The 25220-nt window shown below is 46.6% G+C and overlaps 2 protein-coding genes across 11 annotated transcripts in view; one reads left to right on the forward strand and one right to left on the reverse strand.

Annotated features, from left to right (window-relative positions):
* LOC137450812 (uncharacterized) overlaps positions 1–25220 on the reverse strand; it is a 216360-nt gene that overhangs the window by 162475 nt on the left and 28665 nt on the right. The window lies entirely within an intron of this gene.
* FGD5 (FYVE, RhoGEF and PH domain containing 5) overlaps positions 1–25220 on the forward strand; it is a 79738-nt gene that overhangs the window by 28519 nt on the left and 25999 nt on the right. For 5 of the 6 annotated variants that reach the window (XM_068157697.1, XM_068157695.1, XM_068157693.1 and 2 more), the window contains 8 exons: positions 3918–4047; positions 10229–10287; positions 10384–10414; positions 16135–16286; positions 18562–18718; positions 19834–19921; positions 23486–23536; positions 24830–24888. In XM_068157697.1, coding sequence (XP_068013798.1) covers positions 3918–4047; positions 10229–10287; positions 10384–10414; positions 16135–16286; positions 18562–18718; positions 19834–19921; positions 23486–23536; positions 24830–24888 — 727 coding nt within the window. The remainder of the gene's footprint in view (positions 1–3917; positions 4048–10228; positions 10288–10383; positions 10415–16134; positions 16287–18561; positions 18719–19833; positions 19922–23485; positions 23537–24829; positions 24889–25220) is intronic. The other variant, XM_068157692.1, reaches the window with a different exon arrangement.

Below are 25220 nucleotides of genomic sequence, written 5' to 3' on the forward strand. Positions count from 1 at the left end.
GTGACAAAACTGTGCACAGAAAAAATACAGCATCTGGCAGTCTGTGAATTGTGTCCTCTGAGGTCTCACTCCTGTTGAGTATCTCCACAGTGCTCCCTTATTTCCCATGCACACACCATCTGTGCTCAGGCTTGTCCCAACTTCTGCTGGGGAGGGATCACAGGCAGTAGAGACTTGTCTCTTGACTTTATAAACAAAGGTCCTATTGCAGCTTCCCTCTCTTTGATGGCTTCATCCCCTGCTCAGCCCACAGGTTCTTCTCCTTTAAGGTCAGATGTAAGCATCACTATAGGGGCAGGATAACCACACTCTCTGTAGACTCCAGAACCTCTCTTTCCAGATGTACCAGTCCACAGTGAAGGTAGATAGCTAGCAGAGCGCATCTGCACAGCTTCTTCCTGCTCCATACCGACTGGCTGCACTGCTAATTACACTGACTGGTGCTGAAGAGAAGACTTCTGTTGCACACTTTCTTCCCTATCATTGCTACAAGGAAGATAATTACTTGGGGATTATCAAGTCTGTTGAGATACTACCAACAGGCTGGGCAATGACCGTCTGGAAAGCAGCCCTGAGGAGAGAGACTTGGTGGTGCTGGGGGAGGAGAAGCTCAACAGGAGCTCTCAGTGTGCACTTGCAGCCCAGAAAGCCAATCAGATCCTGGGCTGCATCAGGAGAAGTGTGGCCAGCACGGCAAGGGAGGTGATTCTCCCCCTCTGCTCAGCTCTGGGGAGACCCCACCTGGAGTACTGCCTCCAGTTCTGGAGCCCCTATTACAAGAGGGACATGGACATGCTGGAAGATGTCCAGAGCAGGGCCAGGAGGATGAGCAGAGGGATGGAGCACCTCTCCCATGAGGACAGACTGAAGGAGTTGGGGCTGTTCAGTCTGCAGAAGAGAAGGCTCCCAGGTGACCTCATTGTGGCCTTCCACTGTCTGAAGGGGGCTACAGGAAGGCTGGTGAGGGACTGCTCAGGATCTCAGGTAATGATAGCACTAGGGGGAATGGAATGAAGCTGGAGGTGGGGAGATTCAGGCTGGATGTGAGGAAGAAGTTCTTCATTGTGAGAGTGGTGAAGCCCTGGAATGGGTTGTCCAGGGAGGTGGTTGAGGCCACATCCCTGGAGGTGTTTAAGCCCAGGCTGGATGAGGCTCTGGCCAGCCTGATCTAGTGTGGGGTGTCCCTGCCTATGGCAGGGGGTTGGAACTAAATGATCTTTGTGGTCCCTTCCAACCCTGACTATGATTTCTCTGCTTATTTTCCACACTGTCACTTTTACTAGCATCTTGCATTGCATTCAAGTTTATTGGTTGCAGTAAGTTTTATTTAGCAGTGCTTTTAATGAGCACCTTCACCTGGTGACCAGTTCCTGGGTACAGTCCAAGTCTTCAGGAGCTAGGATTGCTAGGAACAGAAGAAATGGGTGAGAGAATGTGAATGTATTTGAGTAAAACAGATGCTGTGTGTCAGGAAAGGAGTAGTGTCCAGGAGCTCTGTGGCAGAGGTGACGACCTCAGTGCTGCTAGAGTGGGTGGAGAAGGGCAGGATGAAGAGGGTGGCACAAACATGCCTGTGCTCATTCTATTTGCAAACGGGACCCATAAGATTGTGGGACTTCTCTTTAAACACAGCAAATGCCACTGGACTGCAGGGCTGCTATAAACAAAGCCTCTGCAGCAGTGCAGCAATACTGCAGGCTTTGCTGACCTGTGAGCCTTTAGCAGTGCTGCTCACAGTGACTGCCAGACTGAGGCAACCTTCACAAGTTGTGATGTGCTTCTTACATTAATGCACTGCAGCTGTTCATCAGAGAGAGAGAAAAGGAGAGAGGGACTTGGTGTCACCTCTGCCAGGGCAAGCAGTGACAAACTGCAGAGGTGCTGTGCAATGGCTGAGCTATGAACAAGCCTCCAGAGCTGCTTCCTCCATCTGCCCTGGCCTTGCTTCCCCTTGTGCTGGGGGAGGCTTGGGGAGGTGTGGTGATGCTGCCTGCACTGAGAGATGGCAGGCACAAATAATAACCAGGAGAAGACACTGGTGGGGAACAGTGGTGCTGATGTTGCTTGGCCCCTTCGCTCTGCACATGAGGGAGGAGCTGGCTGCAGAAATGAGAGGCTGGCAGCTGCAGCTGCAGCTGCAGGGAAGGGAGAAACAGAGCCTTGCCTGCAGCTTGGAAGTGAATGCAGATATGTAGGGAGTTTCCTTTCCGAAAGGAAACAGGAGTCTGGTCCATGGCCTTGGCATGGACCTTCATTGCCCTCCCACTTACATTAACCCATCATTGCTTTGTCTCCTGCCACTCTTGCATTGGCTTTGAAGCTCTGGATTTGTTCACATCTGGGATCCCCACATGGGAGATCAAAGGAAAATAAAGAGATGAGGCAGAGCTGTGAAAGCACATCAGTAATGTTTCAGAGGAAATGAGAACTAAAGGAATCATACACCCTGAGCTTACAGGCTGACCTGCTTGGCCTGGATGTCTGCAGGAACACACAGATGTCAAATTTTGTTTCTCACGACAACAGACTTTCCTTTTGGGCTGAATGCTGCAACCTGCCCCTGACATGGGGCTACAGTGGTGTGTAAGCTACGTGTAAGCTCCTAGAATGATACTGTTGCCAAAAATACAGAGCTGGTCCTTGAATGTGAAAAGACAGCAAGGTGAGGTAGGAACAGATCCACTGGTGTAACCGCCACTGCTTTTGCTGGTGCTGGAATGTGGAGCCCAGCAGCATCAAGACTGGTAGCGAAACTGGCTGGTGATAACAAGTGGTACTAAAATGGTTAGTAAATTGGATAATGCTACTGGGTAACTGGATAAAGTCAAGAGATTTTAGAATGATTAAATGATAGGAGGCATGATGAAGTAAGACACCAAGATCTTTACCTATTTCAAAGAAAAGACAAAATGGATAGAACAGCTTGAATGCAGCTTGTGAGTGCCTGCACAGCAACACAACTTGGCAGACTGCCTCCATTTCAGCAGAAAAAGGTTTAACAATGTCCAGTGTCTGAAATTTAGAGCTGGGTGCATGCAGAGCAGCAATAAAAGACACCTTTTTACAGCAAAGGGCAGGCACCACCTGAAGAACCTACCTCTAGTCATGCTTTGTGAAGGGGCTGAAACCAGTCCCCCCAGACAGGAGTCTGGGGGTGATAAGCTGGAGCCAGGGGTGAAACTAGCAGCCCAGCTGGCAGCCGGGCACCAGTGGTGTCCCCCAGGGATCAGTTCTGGGTCTCATCCTGTTCAATATCTTTATTGATGATCTGGATGAGGGCATTGAGTCCATCATCAGTAAATTTGCAGATGACACCAAGCTGGGGGCAGGAGTTGATCTGCTGGAGGGTTGAGAGGCTCTGCAGAGGGACCCCAACAGGCTGGACAGATGGGCAGAGTCCAAGGGCAGGAGATTGAACACAGTCAAGTGCCAGGTTCTACACATTTGCCACAGCAACCCCAGGCAGTGCTACAGGCTGGGGTCAGAGTGGCTGAGAGCAGCCAGGCAGAAAGGGACCTGGGGGTACTGGTTGACAGTAGGCTGAACATGAGCCAGCAGTGTGCCCAGGTGGCCAAGAAGGCAAATGGCATCCTGGCCTGGATCAGGAACAGTGTGGCCAGCAGGAGCAGGGAGGTCATTCTGCCCTGTGCTCAGCACTGGTTAGGCCACACCTGGAGTCCTGTGTCCAGTTCTGGGCCCCTCAGTTTAAGGACATTGAGACACCTGAACGTGTCCAGAGAAGGGCAACAAAGCTGGGGAGGGTCTTGGAACACAAGCCCTATGAGGAGAGGCTGAGGGAACTGGGGTTGCTTAGCCTGGAGAAAAGGAGACTTAGGGGAGACCTTATTGTTGTGTTTGAGCACTAGCAAGTGCCTGGGAAGCACCCCAGTGAGCCAGTCTGTTCCTTCTCTCTGCAGTGCCTACACTGAGCCCTACAAGGTGTGCCCAGTCTCCGTGATACCCATGGAGGTTGTCACATCAGATGAGGAACAGAAGAGTTCAGAAGATGATGAGAGCAGCCCAGGTGATCCCAGCCTCATCAACCAGGTAAAAGAACTGAAAATGGGAAATGCAAGAAACCCAGAGAGGTAGAAGCTATCAGCAGAAGAACCTGGATTCTCAGCTCTCTCTGCTTTCTGCCTGGTGCTCATTGGGAAATGTCAGAGCCATCAATCTTTTACTCCCACAGTGCACTAGCACCAGTTTATTCCTGTAGCATGTGGAAAGCCAAAGAACTGCAGTCCTAAGAAGGGCAGTGGAGGCAACATAGCCAGCAGGAAAGGCCTGACTTGAATGTTAGGAAAACTGTCTTGTCCAGAAGAAGGCTTTAGCTGCAACCCTGAGAATTTTAAAACTGCCTTTGATAAAACCATGACAAATACATTATTTGGACCAGTTCTGTATTGGCTAGGAGATGAAGTAAATTACCTAGGTCTCTGCCATCTCAAAGTTTCTCATCATGGGAAATGCACTTACATTTGGGTTTGTTTTATCAACTTCTGATGAATAAGACTGCTCTTAAATTATGGAGGAGATTGTGGAAATGTGACCACAGCTTCAGAAGATACAAGGCTGTTCTAACCTCCATTAAGCTGACTAATGGTGCAGTTGTTAAAGAAATTACATTGAACAATTTTAGTCACAAAATTATCTTTGCTTTTCACTGTGTTCTTAAAACCTAGTATGAGCCTAACAACCTTAGGCTGTATGTCTGAGTGTAGCACCCACTCCAGAGACAGGTGCTGAGAGTGGGGAACAGAATTTTCTCCTTACCAGGCCACCAGTTCTTGAGAAGCAGAAAAGGAAACTGCAAGCAGAATGCCAGTGAAGGGCAGATAAACATGCTGTTGCTCTCGTCTCTCGGAGAGAAGAGCTTCCCTTGAGTTCCCTGTGTGCTGTATTGCTTTGAGCTCTACGGTGCGGGGTGCTGTGCTGCCTCTAGTGCCAGTGGAAGAGGCTGTGGTTTGATCTCTGCTGACATGAAACAAATCAAATACTTGCAAGCAGTCTTAGCTTCTTCCCTCTGAGATTCATTAAATTTTTTGGTTGGTTGTCTTCACAATGTTTTGGAAAGGGAAGAGCCTTTACATTTCTGATATTCCCTGTTAGGTGAAAAATATTTTTCCTTTCAGTTCTATCAGTTAGCTGATAAACCACAAACATTTCTAGAGCACACACTACTGTAGCATTTACACAGCATACACTAGTTCAGGTTTCTCAGCATCTCTTAGAGGAGATGCCAGTGAAGAAGTGACTACAAACTTGGGACTTGAGCTCACAAGGGAAATGCATGCAATCACTATACACTTGGCAGCAAATTCGAGGCTGCTAAAACTAATTTGATTGCCATTTTTGTCTAGGGATTTACTCAAGCCTCTAGGAAATGATGGCTTTCGAAATGACCCCCCTATTGCATGGGATACACTTTAAGTGTTCTGTTGTGCTGAGGTAACTAACCATGCTGTGTATCTGTCACGGAAGAAGGCAACACTTAGAGAACAAGCATGTGCTTGAGAGTCTAAATTGGTGGTATCCCTCCCAGCCTGCAGTTGAACACTAAATGTCTGCACATGCCTGCCAGAGAACATTGGAACAGGTCTGGTTGGTTGGTTGGTTGGCCTTTGCTTCCCAAGCTATTTGTCAGCAAGGATCACAGTACACAGGACCTGACTTCCACAAGCTCTTGGCAAGCTGTCTTAAAACAGCTTCTGAGTACAGGCCATGTGTCCAGCCTGGCTGATAAGCCTGTGCTTACTGATCCTGCCAAAAAGCAGGCCAGGAGAGGAGACAAACTGATCTGCCAGTTACCATTCTGGCTTCAGGAAGATTAGCCACTCTGCAATCTACTGGGCTCTAGCTACAGCCTGTAGAAAGAGGTTTGAGCAGCAGCAATTTCGTCCCTGGATAAGCCCCTGGATAAGCCTTTGTAAACCAAGTCAGGGGGCTGCACTTGTATACTGGACCAAGATGTAGAGATAAGAACTAAGACATCTTTGAGCATCTTTGTTCTTGTAGCCTCACTAAGGCAGAAATCACTCCGGATGGACTAAAAGGGTCCTGGGAAATATCCTGTCAAACCCTGTGTGTCCCAGCTGCTCCAAGGCCCCAGGCTGTTTGAAGAGGCCACTTAGCATCAGGACTCTTGCTATTCTGCAACAGCCTCAGCATCACTGCTGCAGTGGAGCAATAAACAAATGTGGCCAGGGAAGCCAAAATGGTCAGTACAAGGTTCTGACATGAAGGATGCAATACATCGAATGGTTGCCTTTCACCCATGCCAGCCACAGACTAAGAGTGATACAGGAATCTTCCAAAATCTCGTGCGGCCCACACCACAGATCCTGTCAGAGAAAAGGGCTTCCAGTTCCCTGTAACTAAGAGCTGAACAGAGTAAATTCCATCTGTCCACAGCTCTTGTCTCAGAAAGTGAGGATGTCTTTGCAGAAGATGGACAGAGGACTGGTTTTCCTACCCTGCTGCTTCTGCCTCCTTTTACTGTCCCCTCACACAGATCTGGGTGTCAGGGAACATTAGCTGTCTGTCAAAACCTGCCTCTGTAATGCCAAAGCACAAAGCTCTTGTCCAGCTTCCCAATGAAGCCACGCATCCTCAGGACAAGAGAGTAGCTGTGTGACAGGAATGAGTTCAGAAGCTCTGTCACTTGGGGAGAATTGGCAGAGGCCTGTTGGTCTGGATGCCAAAAATAGTACCATGGCTTTGGAAATGAGATCATCTGGTTAAACAAGCGTTTGGGGCAGGCCAACGAAGAGCTTCAGTTAGGTTTCTGAAAACACAAGCACATCTGGGCTTCATTGGATTATGTTTTTCTCTTTCTCAGGAAAACCCTTTAAATAAAGGCATGAAACAGCCTAGGTGATAAATTCTTCCTCTCTGCAGATAAATGATTTTTATTTGCATTGGGTTGGATTCTGCCTGCTGCCTTCTCTATCATGAGTTAATTCCTTACCAAAATGCAAGCAGCATGCTTTGTTGTTTCTCACTTGCTTCCTCCTAGCCTACTTGCTGAAGAATTGTAAGACTGTCACTTTGCAACAGATTTTTTTCCTCTGATTTTTCTTTTTCAGGCTTATTTTTATAAGTAAATATGATTTTAAAAATTAGCTTTGTACACATGTTTCCTGTTATTGTTGCAACAGCTTGTCTCCTTTGAATCCCTGCTGTCCTGGGACCAGATTCACATAGGTGTGGAGAAGTTTTTAGGGCCTGCTGGAACCTCTGTTCAGTGAATAATTTGACTCATAGTCAATAATATGTTGAGGTATTTTTTACATGGTCAGCTTTCTTTTACAGAGTAAACAAAGAGAGGCTTTCATCTCTGTTTTGCTACAGGAATTTTTGTCACTAAAAATGTCTTTGGAATGAGGCAGGTATAAAAATGTAAAACAGGAGGTGGGTTTCAGAGCTGAACATTTGTCATCAGAAGTCTCCTGGTAGTTCATTATTTCTGGTTAAATAAGCACTTTGCTTCCTTCTCTTTGGGCCACTGGCATATGATAACAACCTAGAGAACTCAGAGGCAGGGAATGCTGTAAGTTTTCTTAACCTTTGCAGTTCTGCTTGGTTATATTATAAAATGCTATGCCCTTCCCTTCCACCACTGATGAAGATCCACTCTTTTTTTCCCTCCTGCTAAGCTAATTTGGAGGAGCCCCTGGGTCACCTCTCATCCTCAATCTTTTATACATGTTCATTTAATTATATCCCTCCTACAGCTTTGCCGTACTGGGCTCTCCAGATTGTATGATGGCATCTGAGCTACCTACAAGGCAAAAAAAAAACTGAATTAGGGATTCCAGTTCTGAACAAAAAACTTGTACCAAATGAAATACAGACTTTATCTCCTACCTCTGAAACTTCATATGCTAGGAAAATGGTCAAAGTCTAGGATGTAGAATCCCAGATTTTTTTTCTCTCACTGAGCTGGCTTTAAACCTAAACTTTATGATTGTTTTTTACTGCTAAAACCAGAGAAATCCATCTTGGACACACCCAGGTAGCAGATGGAAGGGACTTGCACCCCACACAAACAGGGTGCACTAAACTTAGCCACAAAGGTCTCAAAACAAGCAGGGCAGCTACTGTCTCATGGCAGCAGTACACAAAAGTGCCTTTGCTGTTCCTTATCCATTTCCACTGTGTGGGCTTGGTTTCCAGACTCCATTAATCACTCTGTTTTGAAAACCTTTAACCTTCACATACTAAAACTCACACAGATGCACCCACACAAAACTGAAACATGCTGGAGTTGAGACTGACAGATTTGTGTGCCTTCAGGAAGCATGTAATTCAGAAGCCTTGCAAGGAACATCTCTTGATTTATAGAATTACATACATTCTCCAGGAAGGCTGCAACCTAGCTCTTCAAGAAAGGGGCCTGGGAGACAGGGGATGTGGCCTGCTTTTACCTCTCTCTCACTGGTTCACAAAGCCAGCCTGAAAAAGGCACTTGTTCCTGTAATGCCTCATTTGGCACCAGTGTGACATCACTGTGAGCTGCAACATAGTTCACAGTCATTACAAAAGTGGCATTATGAAGTCACTCTGCTCAGAGACTGAAGCTTGAAAACTGCTGTCAGCCTCTCAGTCTGACAGTAGTGCTCTTGTGCTCCAGCTGCCATGCACCTTCCTGAGGGGGCTATGAAAAACACACAGAGGGAGTGCACAGAAATGTGGCTTGGCCCTGTCTATGTGGCAAGCTAGTGGCACACACAAGAGTGGAGCTGTTGTTTCCATGGCTTGACTGGCTTCCCAGCAAAGGGTTACTTCCCGAGTACTCCAGATGTGGCTTGGACACTATTAGGGCTTGGTTCTGGGGAACTGTTCAGTGGTGCACTGTGCTACACAACGCCAAGGGTCCTCACATCTGCTAAGCATGCCATGAGGACTGAGGGCAGCTTCTGGAGTGGGAACTGGGAAGGAACCATACTGCAGGGCTGGGCACAGGACTGGCTGCAGGGAGTAAAGAGTACTAAGAAGGGGGCACCTTGGTGGTATTATAATAATCACTTGGACTTTGTTTCCAAAACCTGATGCTTGAGGGACCTGCACACCCTCTATCCCCTGTTCCCTGAAGTCTGTCTCTGGACACTGTCCTCAGTCTCAGAGTTAATTTCCTGGTTGAACAGCAATTAAGTAATGCAAGACAGGGAATGTTTAGAGACACCATGGCAAGCTTGCCCTGACTCCTAGCAGCCCCCTATGTGCAGGAAATACAGCCACAAACTTTCCATCTGACTTTGACCAAGGGGCTGCATTGTATCTCAGCAAGTCCCAGTCTCTCCTGAGTAGGCTTTCAGAAGCAGGATCTGTAAGCAGTGAGTTTTCACTGCACCTGGTATAGCAAACATTGCAGGTCTCAGGGCTGCACTCATCTCCTGAGCCCACTTGAGGACACTGAGGACTGCTTTGCTTTACTACTGCTAGAATACTGGTTTAGTTCCCTCTGTCACCACTACTACATATATTAAACTTTTCCCAGTAGATTCCTTGCAGTAAATACATCTATGCTTTGGTCATTTCTTACCATAAGGAAAAGTCATGAAATAGGAGTAAAATACCCTAATTAGCCATTTGTACCTCAAAGCCACACACTTTGCTCCTGTCACAGTTTTCTGTGCCTCCCCTGAAGCCTGCCAGTGAAGCAGGTGCCACTGAGGGTTCAAACAATGTGCTCTGCTGGGTCACTGGACTGTTTGCTTCCTGGAGACACTTATGCACATTTGGCTTGGAGGTTTTGCTCAGCAAGCAGTAAAAGCCTTTGCCCCACTTGTTCCCACAGGGTTCACAGTGATCAGAGCAGTTTGGAATATACCCCTTTTGAGAAAGAACTCCCTGCTGCATGTGATGAAAGGTGCTAGACATACAGCCTGAGCCTCAGCAGACATGAAGCTGGTCTGTTCACAGCTATGTATTTGTACTTCTCTGACAAATTTTGGAGCTGTAAAATCAACAGAAAAAATCTCTCCTTCAGTAATAACATCTTTTTCAAACCTGACATCTGCCTTAGCAGCTATTGTACTGTCCTATGGTACTAGGATTTGAGTTGCAGAAACAGCCTCTCATGGAAAGGACTCCAGGAAGCCAGGCACTGAATAACAGATAAAAGTGTGGCCACTATTTTGACTGAAGGAGTATGTCCGTTCAAAGTGCGATCTAACACTTCTGGGGATGAGACATCTCTTGACTGTCTGGTTTTTGCTGTTAACAGAAAGAAGGCCAGCCCAGAGCCTACCTCATCGCCCAGGAGCTGATGTCTTCAGAAAAAGTGTGAGTTCTTTGTTGCTCTCCTAAAGCTGAAGCTACGCAGTCCACCCTTCAACATCGATCTGGTGGCAATTAATGAAAGTTTGTCTCTTTCCCCAGATACCTGGAGATGCTCCAGCTGTTGTGTATGGTGAGTAAATACTTTTAATCACTGAAACCTAATTGCCCTTTTCCCTAGCTGCAGTTTAGAAGACATAACACACTGAAAGGACTGAGGTGAATTTGAGGAGGAATGGTTTATTGTAAACCATGGCAAAAGAATGTCTGCTACTAATCAGCTCTTGCTACAGATCCTAGCAATTATCAGTCAGAGGGACAAATCCTGGCCAACAGTGCTTGCTGGGACTCTGAGACAGATGTGAGCTGTAGAGTAAGCTTAGTGCAGAGATGAAGATGGCAAAAAGTAGCTCTGGGTTGTCCCTGGAGGACACCCCAAACCCTAGCAGTGGACAGACACTCTGGGGGAGAGAAAACTTCATGAGCTCATCACTAAACTGTGCTTCTCAAGCAAGCTGCCAAACCATAAGAGCCTTCTCAGGCTTCGGCAGCAGAGGCAGGAGAGCAGCCTCAAATACGACGAACACCTCACAAACCATTGCATTTCAACAAATCAGGAACTGCCAAGCCGCTCAGCTGGGAGCCACACACTTAGCTGGGGCTCAGCTGCTTAGCTGGAGCCTAGCAGCATTTTGGCAACTTGCTGATAACCTGTGTAGCTATTTGCCTCACCTTTCCTCTGATTTCTGGCTTTCCTCTGATTTCTGCACAGATGAACACATTATTTGACACTGTTTGACACTAGGGAAATGTAGTTATCCATTGTGACCTGGGGAAGTCAGTGCTGGGGCTGGGCCAGGAAAGAGATGCTTCTAGGACTTTTCCAGTCCCTTGGGGACTTACATTGCTTTTTTCTGGTAAATCCTCTGGTAAATCCCTGTGTGGTGAGTTTAGCTCTGGGGCTGTGTGTGTAAACGAGTCAGTGCAAAAAGTTACAATTAACTCATTACTCCTTGTTTCATATTTGAGTAGTGTTAGAAATAGTCACATTGATAAACCTTGTGCTTCGCTGTCTGCTCACTGTTGGCACGGCAGATGTCACAAATGACCACCAGTGACCACAAAGTCACCAAACTGTCCTCAAGCTGCAACATCCCGTTCATGGCCAGTCAGGACCAGAGGCTTCCTCGACTGCATACCTCAGCTCAGGCAAACATTTCTCTCTGTTGATCACCAACTTCCTCAGGAAAACAATTTCTACATGCTCATCTTCTAGTCTCAGATCTCATCTTCTTACATAAACCCACATGTTGGTAAGAAAGGCAAGGAACTAAACTACACCCGAGCTGCTTTCAGAAAGGAAAAGAAGTTTTTCCTTAAGCCTACAGCAGGAGCATTTGCAGGCTTGGCTGGCACTGATACTCATTCAGCGTAACAGAGTCTGTTTGGCCTTTCAGTGGTAATCAACTGATTGATTGCCAAAATGATGACATTTCCATACACCCACTCTGCTATTGAACTGAAAGAGTGGAAACATTGTGTTGGCTTACAAACTTGGTATCAGTTGGTGTGGTAGTAGTGATAATAATCTAAAGGGCTGGCTGTTATTCACCCTGCTCAAAGGTAATGCAAGTCTCTGGAGCAGGGAGTTAACTTACTCTGCACCGAGCAGTTGGGTCTGGCAGGGCCTTGCAGGCCCAAAGCTCCTTAGGGGACCAAGAGTCTGGTCTATTTGCTTCCATTCAGCCAGTCTGTTTCAAGTGACTTTACTGGAGGTACACAAGTCAAACAGTGTAACTCAGACTGCCTCAGGATCTCTCTGCACAGGATCAAGCATTTGCTTGATCGTGCACCATCCTCACATTTATTTGGGCTTTGGCTTTTGTACATAAAGTCACCTTTTCTGCACATAAACCCCTTGAAGTCATCATGACTTCCCTCTGAGGCATTTGCTGAATTATGGTACCAAAAAGGACAGTCCTGCAGTGGGGAAAAAAACACTCCCAGCACCTTCCTGTTCAAGGAAAGTTGGTTGTGTTTCCTGGTTCGCATTTTCCATGTAACAATGAGCCGCAGTTCTCAAGAGACACCAAGGCTCAGCATTTGAAGACATGGATATGAACAGATACAAGATATGCTGGTTCAGCCTTCAGAGCAGTTTGGGATCCAGCCCTGCACTGGGCATCCCAGGGCCTCTAAGTACAAAATAAATCTTAGGAAATAAAAAAGAACAAGACCATCCTGGTGTTTGAGTCACTAACCCAGAGGTACCTAAATGCAGATTATCACGAAGACAGGCTCACTGGTTAAACTCTGCTCTCAGAATTCTTGTGGGCAGCATGTTCTCAAGAACAAAAAATTAGCATCTGATGTAGGAGCCACTCCTCCATGTTAGACAAAAGAGAACTCCATCTTTCTAATTATTTACACTTCCAGGGAAGGATTGGCTGAGCCTTTTCTACTACTGTGCATTTCTGGGACAACGTTCAAAGTTCTGCCGGACCAGTCAAGTCATTACTTTCCTAATTAAATGCTTTACTGATTGGAATGTGCTGGCTAAATGAGGAGCTAGCTGTCTGTTAGACTCTCTGAAGCTCTTATGAAAGCCTGAAGATGCACTGTCACAAAAGAATAGCCAACCTTCACTCTTGGTGGGCTGACAGGGTTTTCTCATTTATTTATTCATTGCTGTCTAAATCAGCAGTGGGAACACAGCCACCTTTCGGCCAGGGAGCTTCTCCAGTGGGAATGTTGAGCCAAAATAGCTTTCAGATAATCTGTGTGTTTCTTAAAGGAGAGGGGAGTCACACTAGCACCTCTGGCATCAGCACAACTCCCTGCCAACAGGGCCCACCGACAGAGCACTTGCAATGCTCACTCTGCAGCTCACCGGTGTTGAAACTCAGCTGCAGTGTTTTGGGTGAATGTATTTGACTGCATGGGAGTGTGTGCTGAGGCCAGGGTTCCTGACCTAGATTGTACCCTGCGAGGGGAGGATAAGAGTCTAATTGTGTCCGCTGCTGTTCAGCTGGCATTGCTTCTGCTGAGCTCAGTAATGAGAAATCTGGGAAGATCACTGCTCAGTGCAGATCAAGGGTCACTCACTCTGCTACAGGAGATGTACCACTTTTCATTCAGGGTGCCACTTTCCCTTTCATCATTAGGAGAGAGGCTGCTGGACATAATGAAGATGCCTCCAGGAACCACCCATGAGTCTGACTTGGCTCAGAGCATGCTCTACAGCATGTCCTGTCTGCACCCGGCTTTAATATGGAGACTCTCTTCTCTCCTTTGAACTTTTCACTCTTGCCTCAGATGTAATGCCTAGGTGTCCAAAAGAGACTTGGATCCTGCAACATGCAGTACCTGTTGAATCCACCCTCATTTTAGAGTGAAAGTGGTTATAAAAGCCTGCACTGCTTTATGCCATCAGTGTAGACTCCAGCTTTATAAAGCTTGGGCTGCAGTAAGATTTCCTGCTGTCCTCTCTGGCCCACTCACAAAGGGTCAAATATGCTACTTCTCAATATTATCAGTTCACTAAAATGTCAGCTTGACTTGGGAGGCACACAGGGTTTCAGATTCTCCTGCAAGTCAAGCATGTGACAGGTAGTGCTCCACATAAACTGCAAGATCTTGTTGAAACTATCCCCACATTCCTCCTTGCCCTTACAGCAGGCTCCAGGTTACATTCTCTTATTTTCAGCAGACAACAGAAGTTCTTCAGAGGGTTTCTTGGGGAAAAAAAGGTAACTTGCATGTGTTAGTGATGTGCACAAACAAAAGAAGCAGCCCCCCAACCAACAGACTAGCCTTTTTAAAGGTGTTTGATCATCATTGCTTCATTTAGTTATTTGTAGGGTTTACTTCCGGGATGTTTGGGATTTGGCATTGGATGGGCTGTAGAGACCTTAGTCATAGGTGCCCAAATGGAATTCAAAGTTTTATGTTTCAACAATGTATTTTTATAGCACAACTGCTGGCCACCTTCGTCACCTGCCCAGCTTGGGTTCTGCTTTCACCTGCACAGATACAGGGGCAGGTATAGGCATAAGACAGGAACGAGACCTGCAGTCTCATACCCCTGGATGGGGCTGAGCTCTGTGGCCATTTGTGACAGGGCCATCCACTGAAGGACTTCAGTTCATGCTTGTTCTAAGAAAAGTTTTGACCCAGAGGAGATTATGTCAAAGAATGCAGTGGGTTGGAAGTGACCTCTGAATGTCACCTAGTCCAACCCCCCCTGCAGTGATGGGGGACATCCCCAGCTAGACCATGGTGCTGAGAGCCCCATCAAGCCTGAACCTGAATTGTCCAGGGATGGGCCTTCCGCCACCTCCCTTGGCAACCTCTTCCAGTGCCCCATCACCCTCACAGCAAAGAACTTCTTCCTAATGTCCAAGGAAGGGGCCTCAATGTTTGGTACCTTCAGTGTTTAGACATGGGGCTTGGGTGACAGACTTGGAGACCTTCAGGTGGCATGATTGATTAGAGCCAGTGAGATTGCAAATGCAGTTTGCATTTGATTAATGGCTTCCCAGGCACTCAGCACTTTCAGCAGGGACAGGATTTTTTTTAATGGATGTTTACAGTGATTACTGGTTTTATTAATCATTAGAAAACTGGCTATCCAGGCAACTGGAATGAAATTATTTGTCTGGGAATTCATTATAATCAAAAGGGCAGACAATTAATGACTAATTAAATCCAGTGAGATGCTGTGGGAAAGGAGTGTTAATCTTGCTGCTCCGCTGTGCTGGGTTCAGAGCTGCTTGGTGTTCATTTGGAGATGACACTGCTGTGGCACAATAGGTTACTTAAGCACATCAGAGGTGAACCTACTGCAGCTATTCACTTCCCTGGGCACAATAAGCTGAAAGAACCCTTTGGAGTCTTTCCCTTTCTCCAGTCTGGATTAATTATGATGACTGAGGACTTTGAAAGGCTGCAGATTCCTCTGAGTTTAGAAAAGCATCCAGAAGATGGATTGATTGGCTTAGTTGATTGGAAAGCCTCTGGAGTATGTGCTGGCTGAACTGTGGAGTTGGGCTCCCTCACACACCAGAAAAAACAGGAGCTGGAATAGCACAACTTTGTGATTATTTGTGGTGCTGTGGCAGGCCACACTGTGGAAACCAGAACCAGGTAATTGGGCAGCACACTAATACCCTTTCAGAAATTGCTACCATCCTGTTTTATCCAGGATGCAGTTAGTCAGTAAGAAAATTGCCATCATCATCATCTGTTTTTTTCACCTAGTTCTAGTGGCTTTCCAGAAAGCAAATGCTTCATCTGTCACAGCTGCTAACATCCCACAGCCTAGGTGCAGCTTTCCTTTTGGCAGGTATCAGACCTTCCAGTCATTCCAGTTCATAGTGAGCCAGTGTGCACACTGCAACTGCAGGAAAAAAGGACTCTGGTTTCATAGGGAAAATTCTTTGTTCCATAGCTTGAATTGATAGCTTTGAGTTCAGATTTGGAGATAAGTGTTGCAAATTTTAGGACAAGACATGTAGATGCTGATGTATTTCACATGAAGTTGTTGGACCTAATGAAGTGAGGAGAGAATCTCACCCATCTAAACAAATTATGTCACTATAAAATGAGATCTCATGAACTCAGAAAAGCAGGGAAAAGGCAAGATAAATAATAAGATGCCAAAGTGGTTGTGTGCATAAGGGTCTGGCAGCTTGGCTAGGTGAAATGCTCAGCTTTGTGAAATTCAGCTGAAAATGTTGGTGGCATCTCTTACAGCTCCTAGAACACATAGTTTAGGAGTCAAGAACTTGTCATGGGAATTTCAGAAAAGAGACTTTAAGTCTCTTTGCCTAATTTCTGTATTGTTGTTCACAGGATTTCTATGAAAATATGCTGAAAGTCCTCGGAGAAGAAGATGAAAATGAACAAGAAGTTGTTAAACTCAAGCAGGGCTTAAGCAAACTCCCTGAAATTTATGAATTGCACCAAGACATCCTGGGAGAACTTGAAGAAAGAGTCCTTAAATGGTAAGTATGGAATAGCATGGTTTGATGGCCTTACCATACCCTCCACAGCATGTGGGGGAACTCCTGAGTGTTGCCGTGACCCCACTAACAGGGAGGCTGCAAGGAGTAGAGCCTGAGCCACTTTTTGCATACAGGCAGCAGGAAGCAAAGGTAGAGTCTGTCAGGAAAACCAAACACTGAAAGGTTTGTGCAGTGCACAGCCCCCAGCTCTGAAATGGCCCTGTCAGTTAGTGGGCACCATCACCCTGCTTCATGGGCATTAGCCTCTGATGCCAGTTCATAGTCATCACCACACGGCTTCACACTTATGGCCCGAAAGACACAGACTCATGCTGTGGGAGGCAGGAGCAGCAAACATCAGAAGTGATCCTAAAGAAGATCTGCTTATAGAACTCTACATAGCAACTGCGTAGCTCTCAGTTAAGGGACACCCCCTCACTCCCAGCACCAAGGCAGGGCTCTGCACAGGCTGAGCTTCCAAGCCAAACACATACTGTCAGCCTGCTGAGAGGCTCCACCTAAGCCAAACATCCTTACAGGGCAAAACCTTTCAATAAGAGAGTAAGACTATGCAGAGGACAGCCAAAGCTCCCACATTGATTCAGTTACAGAGAGTGCTGCCTTAAGCCAGGCTGTTCCAGTAGCCTGTCAAACTGCTGCAGTACAAACAGCTAAGAGCAGTTCTCTTTGCAGACCCAAGCTGACTAAACAACAGCAGACAGCGTGGCCCAGGGCCTAGCCTGAACTACTCTGTCTCTGACAGTTTACAATGGAGCATGCAGGCCCACGCCTCCACCATGCTGAACTCCGGGAGGCAGCTGTCACTGAACAGTGAAGGAAGCCAACTAGATCAGGAGAGCTTCTCAGTAACAATCTTAAATGCAGGGCACAGCCCTTCCAGTCAGCTCTGCACTTTCAATTCAAAACACAACAAAGAGAGAAAAGGCTAAAGGGGGCTGTATGTTGACTCCTGTCCACCAAGGGACTGTTACAAATGGCAGAATAAATTCTTGAAGGTCATCAGTGATTTATAATATGTAGGCTCATAACACAAACAGAAGTGATGTTCAAAACTGAGATCTAAAATTACTTGTGTCCTAAAGAAGTCACAGCCACATTCTAGCAGTATGCTGCCTGTTCCCTAAGACAAAAGGGACACAACTGGAAACACCCCAAGGTGCTGTCCAGGACTATTATATGGCACTGGAGAAAAGAGCAGGATGTCTTAGGGGCTGCGCTGATGGAGGTTCCCAGTCCACCACTCTTGAATCCCTCAGTAAGTCCTTCCCTGTGTCTGTGCTTCCCCAGACACTGTTGCTCTGACATCCCCATGATCTCATGTCCTTCTCTTATACAAGACTACACTTCTGTGAGCTCAGATTTTATCCTGCTCTCTCCTTGTACTTGTGCAGCTGGATGCTGAGAAAGGGGCAACAAGGGAGAGTGGAAGATAGGACATTGCACCTGAAGGCATCACATAGTCCCCCACAACCAGTGCTGCAAGCACTGTAGCTGAGGGAAGGTCTCTTTAGAGAAACAGAAGCTGTGTCCGGACAGACTTTGTACTCACTGCAGACACACAGTGCTGCCACAACAAAGGCCCAGCCGAATGCCTCGCTGCTTTCATTCATTGATACATTCATTCACAGAATGGGCTGGGTTGAAAGGGACTGTAAAGCTCATCCAGTTCCAATGGATGAGCCACGGGCAGGGACACCTCTCACCAGCCCAGGTTGCTCACAAGCTTCATCCAGCCTGGTCTTAAACACCTCCAGGATTGAGGCAGCCCATTCCAGTGTCTAACCACTCTGACAGTAAAGAACTTCCTAATGTCCAACCTAAACCTACCCTGCTCCAGTTTCAAACCATTGGCCCTTGTCCTGTCACCACAGGCCCTTGTCAGAAGTCCCTTCCTTGCCTTTCTGTAGGCACTCTTCAGGTACTGGAAGGTCACAATAAGCCCCCGCCATGAGCTTTCTCTTCTCCAGATTGAACAGCTCCAACTCCCTCAGCCTGCTTCTTGTACAAGAGGTGCTCCAGCCCTCTGATCACCTCCATGGCCCTTCTCAGGGTGCCTGTTCCTCAGCAGCCTGTTTTGCTGCCCCGTGTGTCAGTGAAGCACTCTCTCTTCCCTGCCACTTAGCCTAGGTTTTAGCTGCATTGTGCCCTTAGCCACTATGGCTCCAATACAATGAGAAAGAACTATGGCTCATCTTCTTTAATTTCTATTTATTTGTTCATTTATTTGCTGCTCACTTTCTTTCTTTGGCCTTAGGGAGGAACACCAGAAAGTTGCTGATGTTTTTCTCTCCAGAAAATCAAGGTTGGATCACCACACATCATACATTTTGCAGTTTGATAAGAATTTGGCTTTGCTAGATGAATCCTGCCTTAAATACTCCCAACTGGCTACCATCATTCAGGAGTTTGAGGTAAGGCTCCTATGATTTTTTCACCTGCATTAATGCATGGTTGTGCCACAGGGCTTGCACAAAGATACTGTTTCTGCAACTCCACAAGTGTTCACACAAGGCAGACAGGGAGAGCAGCTCTGCTCATGAATCCTCATGCTGCAGGCACTGGGGTGTGATGTGCCTCTGTTTCCCAGCTTGTTTTGTGCACTGCCAGATCAGTGAGCAGGTTCTCCTGAAGTACCTGCACATGGTGGAGCAGTTTCTCAGCCACAAATTGGCTCAACAAGCTCTTTCAGTTAATAATGTTAGTATTATCATCACCCCTTCCTATCTTCTCTTCTTTCACTGCATTTTCCATCCTTTCTTTTGTACTGGTTCTGGCCAGGATGAACTTAGGGGCAGCCTGTATAGGTGCTTAGCTGCTGGCAGTGATCCTCCAGAACACTGTGAGAAATACTGTCCTTGAAGTCCAGGTAAACAACATCCACAGCCTTTCATCCATTAAGTGGATCACTTTGTTATGAAGGAGATCAGGTTAGCTAAGCAGGACCTGCCTTTATTAAATCCATGCTGACTGGGCCTGGTATGCAGCAATGGGTTGACTCTGAAGGGTTCTTCTTTCCCATGAGTTTGTTAAATCAGGCCACAACCTCACTTTAGTTTCTTGTAAACACCCTGGGTGTTCAAGTCGAGTACAGGCAGATGCTTTGCTCTCTTTCATTCAACTCTATGACTTGAAATAAGACACTAAAAGGTTGCAGGCAGAAGAAACCTTCAGTACAAAAGAACAAACAAGTATGACAAACTTCACTGAGAACTGATGCCTCTGTCTTCAGTTGCCACCCTAAAATCATTATCTAACTTTGACCTTCTAAATGGTATTTGCTTTCCCTCCTTGTCTTTCTGAGTGCAAACCACATGTGAATGATTCCATAGGAAATAAGCTGTTGACAGCACTTCTCTGTAGTCACAAAACCAACCCTCCCTAGGAAGCTGGGTTAATTGGAAAAAGGTCAGCAGAGTTTGTGCATGCAACAGGTAGCAAACTTTCATAGCACGCATCAGATGGAGACAACAGTTTGCTGCTGAGCTCACACACCCCTGACCTTTGTGTTTCCTTCCATTGAGGACAGCAGAGCTCTGGTGGCAGTCCTAGAAGTGTGAAACACCAGCTTTTGAAAGTGGTGCAGCGTGTCTTCCAGTACCGTGTGCTGCTCACAGGTCAGTAAAATAATTTTCTTCGGTACTCAGTGGAAACCTCCACTGTGCCACATGTTGGTGCCAAGGCAGCTAAAACAAGGCTGAAGGAGTGTGGGATTTCTTAGGAACTTCATCAGGCTTAGTGCAGGATCCAGGAAACAGCAGGGAGCTAGAGAAGGAGCAAGCACAACCATACTGAAAGGTCACAAAACCCTGCAAAGCCAGGTGCCTCTAAGCCATGCCTTCTTGTCTGTCCCCAACAGTCGCTAAGGAAGGGACTTTGCTCTGCATCCTATAGCACAAGGGCAAGCACCATCTCCTTCCTCTCCACGACAAAGCAGTTGTATCTAGTACTCCACCCTAAGTCTCCTGTACAGCACATCTAAGGCTAGTGAGTAAGTCAGAGTCCCAGACCCATTTCTCTGCACTGCAGGAGGCAGAGACCCCTATTTACGTAACAGCACATTCACAGACTTTGTATTTACAGCAAGACCTTCCCTTCACATTCAGGACCATGTATCACTCCCACCTGCAATCTTTCTGAGGGGATGCCTTCCCTCTGGTGGCTCATTCTCTGCAAGCCACTGCAAACCCAGCAGGTCTGAGCCTGTGAGGGCACCGAACCTTCTGCAGCACTATGTGGCCCCTAGAAAGAGCTGTGAAGGTCAGGTTTGTAACTAATGAACTGGTTGGGGAAGGAAATGGTGACACTAACAATGAATCTGTGTTGCCAAGTAATTGAGTCAGATCAGAAGACAAAGGAGCAAGAACCCATTGACATGAAGATGAAGGAATACTTTGGGAGTGTTTATATGTGCAGGTAGAGAGGGGTGCAAGATGAGGGGTCCGGCAATCCCATGCAGAGCTACAGGCTGGGGTCGGAGTGGCTGGAGAGCTCCCAAACAGAGAGGGACCTGGGAGTGCTGATCGACAGCCACCTGAATATGAGCCAGCAGTGTGCCCAGGTGGCCAAGAGGGCCAATGGCATCCTGGCCTGCATTAGGAATAGTGTGGCCAGCAGGAGCAGGGAAGTCATTGTGCCCCTGTACTCTGCTTTGGTTAGGCCACACCTTGAGTACTGTGTCCAGTTCTGGGCCCCTCAGTTTAAGAAGGACATTGAAACACTTGAAGGTGTCCAGAGAAGGGCAACAAGGCTGGGGAGAGGCCTTGAGCACAGCCCTATGAGGAGAGGCTGAGGGAGCTGGGGTTGCTTAGCCTGGAGAGGAGGAGGCTCAGGGGAGACCTCATTGCTCTCTACAACTACCTGAAGGGTGGTTGTAGCCGGGAAGGGGTTGGTCTCTTCTCCCAGGCAACCAGCACCAGAACAAGGGGACACAGTCTCAAGCTGCGCCAGGGGAGGTTTAGACTCGAGGTGAGGAGGAAGTTCTTCACCGAGCGAGTTGTTCGTCATTGGAATGTGCTGCCCAGGGAGGTGGTTGAGTCGTCATCCCTGGAGGTGTTCAAAAGGAGATTGGACGTGGCACTTGGTGCCGTGGTCTAGTCATGGGGTCTGTGGTGTCAGGTTGGACTCGATGATCCTCAAGGTCCTTTCCAACCTAAGTTATACTGTGATACTGTGACACTGTGAGTTATGCGTGGGGCAGTAAAAAGGAAGCCATAAACCTTGCCCATATTCAGCAGTCAATGAAAGGCACAGTTTGTTAGAAGAGACTCCTGTTAATGCAGCAGAACAAAGTGACCATATGAAGCAGCAGTTTCATCTTGCTCTAGACCCTCTGATCAAGAATGCAACTCATTCACAGTTGGCTCTGCTTTTCCAGTGTGAGCGATACAAATGCACACCAGATGCCAACAAGAGGCCTTTCTCTGTCTGACCTGCTCCCCTCTCTGGCTGTGTCTGCATTAAGGGCACCCTTCCAGGCTTGCATGTTGCAGTAGTTGGGAGTCTCATGTAATCCATATGGTCACATATACTGCACCCAAGACAAAGGTCTTGGCAAGTCCCTGTCAGAAATACCCCTCCATTTTCTCTGCTGACTTCTGTGGTCCACATGGTAAACTGCAAACTTGAACAATGGTTATTTTGTGAGAGCTGGGAGGGTCTCAACGCAGCTCCAGTGATTGAACTCCATCTATGGCTGAAGCAGCTTGAGCTCTTCCCTGTCCTAGATATTGGCACTAACTGGAAAAATTAAAGCTTTTGTGTATAACAAGCTAGGGCTGCCAAAGAAGATATTCCAGGAAACAGGCTGACTGCTTCAGTTCTTCATCTCAAGAACGTCAGCCCCTATTCAGCCACTCTTCCAGAGTGGGTCTGGAACAGTACAGGCCAGATTCTCTAGACAGCATAAAATAAAATACAATAAAATAAAATAAAATAAAATAAAATAATTTTTTTTTACAAATTAAATTAAATTAAATAATTAAAATAATTAGAAAAGAAACATGCAGACATCCTTGTGTGCTGATAACTGGCTGTTTCTACCAGATAAGGAAGGGTATTTTATGAAGATACTAGCTCTCAGTCACTGTACTACAACCACAGGAGCTGCCCACTCACATGTACACAGCCAAGGTCAGAGCCTGCAGCTGTGACAAGGAACACTAAACAGTGCCTGACAACACTGCACCACCCCTTCCTGCCTGCCTGATGGCGCTTTCCTGAATGCATGCAAAGGGCAGGTAGGCTTCAGAATGCCAGGAGATAGAGAAATGTCTGTGGACAGGATGTGCAAGGATACAGAGAGCCATGCATGGCACCGTTCTCAGCACAGAGCCCTAGTTCTTGGATGGAGAATTTAGAAGCCTGAATTCATTAGAAAGATAAGAATGAATCTTTTCAAGATTAAGCCTTTTAAATAGTGGCACTCACATACTACAGTCATTAAAACCATACAGACCCTGGCAAAGAACACAGAGATGAATCCAGGCAAGTAGACCAAGTACAGCTGACAGGTTAACTGTTTGTATATAATGCAAGTGCAGCTCCTGTGAATGTGTGGCCTGTCATGTGCACGTTACAGAACCCATCTTCAGAGTGTGATTGAATTCAGGAGTCATCACTGAACTCTGAACATACAGAACCAGAGTCTCCTTCCTGTGTCTATAAAATGCATAGAATTCATTTACTATAAATATAGAAAATCAGTCATTACAGCCATTCATTCAGATGAGAAAACAGAATTCACTGGAAAAACAACTCTTGGTAAAGTGGTGCTGCTCAGCAGCTCTCTTGGCTGAGAAACAAGGATGTGTTTTTGTTACTCTGTTTTATTCTGCCAAGTTACCTGCTGAGGCCAAAGCTGTGTCAGCGCTCTAGCATTGGTTCTCGGTGTAGAATGCAGTCAGGGATGAGTTTTATTTTGGAAAGAAGCTATATATATTTGGGAATAAAGCAATGTCATGCCCTATCCCTGGAGTATTCAAGGTCAAGTTCTGCAAGGCTGTGAGCAACCTGATCTCATTGAAGATGTCCCTGCCCATGGACGGCAGAGGGATCTTTGAGGCTCCCCTGCAACCCAAACTATTCTATGATTAGGATTTTATGTTTTGGCTAGTAACACTAAAAATTCTGTAGATGCATATTCTGATTACTGGATGTTCCTGTTTGATTCTTTTCTACAGATTACTTGAATAACCTTTGCCCTGATTCTACAGAGTATGAAGCCACACAAGGTAAAATGAAATGGGTAGAACCAAAACTTCTGCTTTGTTTACTCTGCTTCCCAGTCATCAGGGGAACCCTTCTCCTCTTTGGCTCCATCCATATGTAGCCTGGTCATTGTAAATTCAGCTGGGATGGCTCTACCTGCTTTTTTCTGTACCATAATCTACCGCGTGCCTGCTGAGCCCCCTGAACTCTGGGGAAAGCCAGGAGGTTTGAATCATGTATCTGAATTATGGATTCCTTAAGCCCAAGTAAACTTGAATGACATTGTGTAAAAATCAGCTCCACACAATCAAGAACAAATGCTGATGTTCAGCAGCTGACAGCACCCTTTACAATGTATCAGATGGATAAAGCAGAAGTCTCTTATTCCTTCTGAAGTCCAAGTTTAGCTGTGGCTAGGGTTCAACTACTCAATGGGAGTAGCTCCCAGGCCGGAGCACACGGGAGTAACACTAATGAAACCAGTTCATCCCTCTGTTACACTGAGTGTAAATCCAAAACAACTCATGTAACAAGGTCAGTGACTGGCTGAAGGTCAGCCTGTTCTGACCAAGAGTAGACACGAGCTCACTGGCAGTAGGGGCAGCTTACCAGCAGTTCAAACAAGGCCAGCTGCCTCCAGCTGCCTATCTTATTCGTGGTTGGCACATGCTTGTCAGATGCCTGCCCAGCAGTGGCCAGCGTGCTGCCAGATTATGCCCAGAAACAGCTAGGGTGCCCTGATCCACAGGGAAGAGGCCTGAGATAAGGGCTTGAGCTATGTTGTGCCACTGGTCCCAGGGCCATCAGATAGATGTGCAGCCTAGACTGTTTGCTAGTGGAGAATCCAGGTGTTAATTTACATCACCACTTCATACACACTTCTCTCAGAAAGGGGTGACCTGTCCCCTCCCTCAGCAGTAAGGGGAAACAGAGCTCCTTAAACTGCCATGCTCTGGGTAGCTGACGCTGGGTCACATTACTCTCTCCCTGCCATAAGTTCCAATTGCCAAAAATTGACAGCTAGAAAACATGATAAAAAGATTTTGTGGCACACTAGGTACTTGAAAGGAAGCTTGTGAGCTCCCTTGATAAGGATGGTTTTGCACAAGAGGACAATTAAGGGGACGGGAACTGACAGCACTGTGTTGTGCCTTAAATTTGTTGGACAGTTGCATTCAGAAGGTGCCTAGAAAGTTAAGGACCTGCTGCCAGGGATGTTGTTTGCTTTCTTTATAGTAGATGCCCTTAAAACTGAAGGGATTTGAGTTATTTTACTACTCTTTGATTTATGATGTTGGCTTTGCTTCATCCCTCAGATGTCTTATTCATCATTGCTGAAATCACAGATCGAGCCAATGACAGCATGCTCCAAGCGGTGAGTCCTACTCATGGCCTCTGACCGGTACTGTCTTTCCTGCTGAAGTGAACACATACCTTTGCTAAACTCTGAAGCCTTCTCTAGGGTGAGACTCAAGGTCACATAGAGAGCTGCTTCAAAGTAGTGCAGATATGGAGTAGGACTATGCCCTTCAGTGGAGATGTGCAAGATGTGGGTCACTCTAGCAAGCAGCAGTTTTTTCCCTCCTTAGAGTTGCTGGGTACATGGAAAAACAAAGTGAAAGATATGAATTTTCATGGTTCCCTGTCTAGCCTGGGACATTTTCAGATATGAAATGCTGAAGATACCACAAATGTACTGTCAAGGAG

This window comes from Melanerpes formicivorus, unplaced genomic scaffold (genome assembly GCF_026170545.1).
Source record: "Melanerpes formicivorus ecotype bairdi unplaced genomic scaffold, bMelFor1.0.p_v2 SCAF_38, whole genome shotgun sequence".
In the NCBI taxonomy this organism is placed as follows: Eukaryota; Metazoa; Chordata; class Aves; order Piciformes; family Picidae; genus Melanerpes; species Melanerpes formicivorus.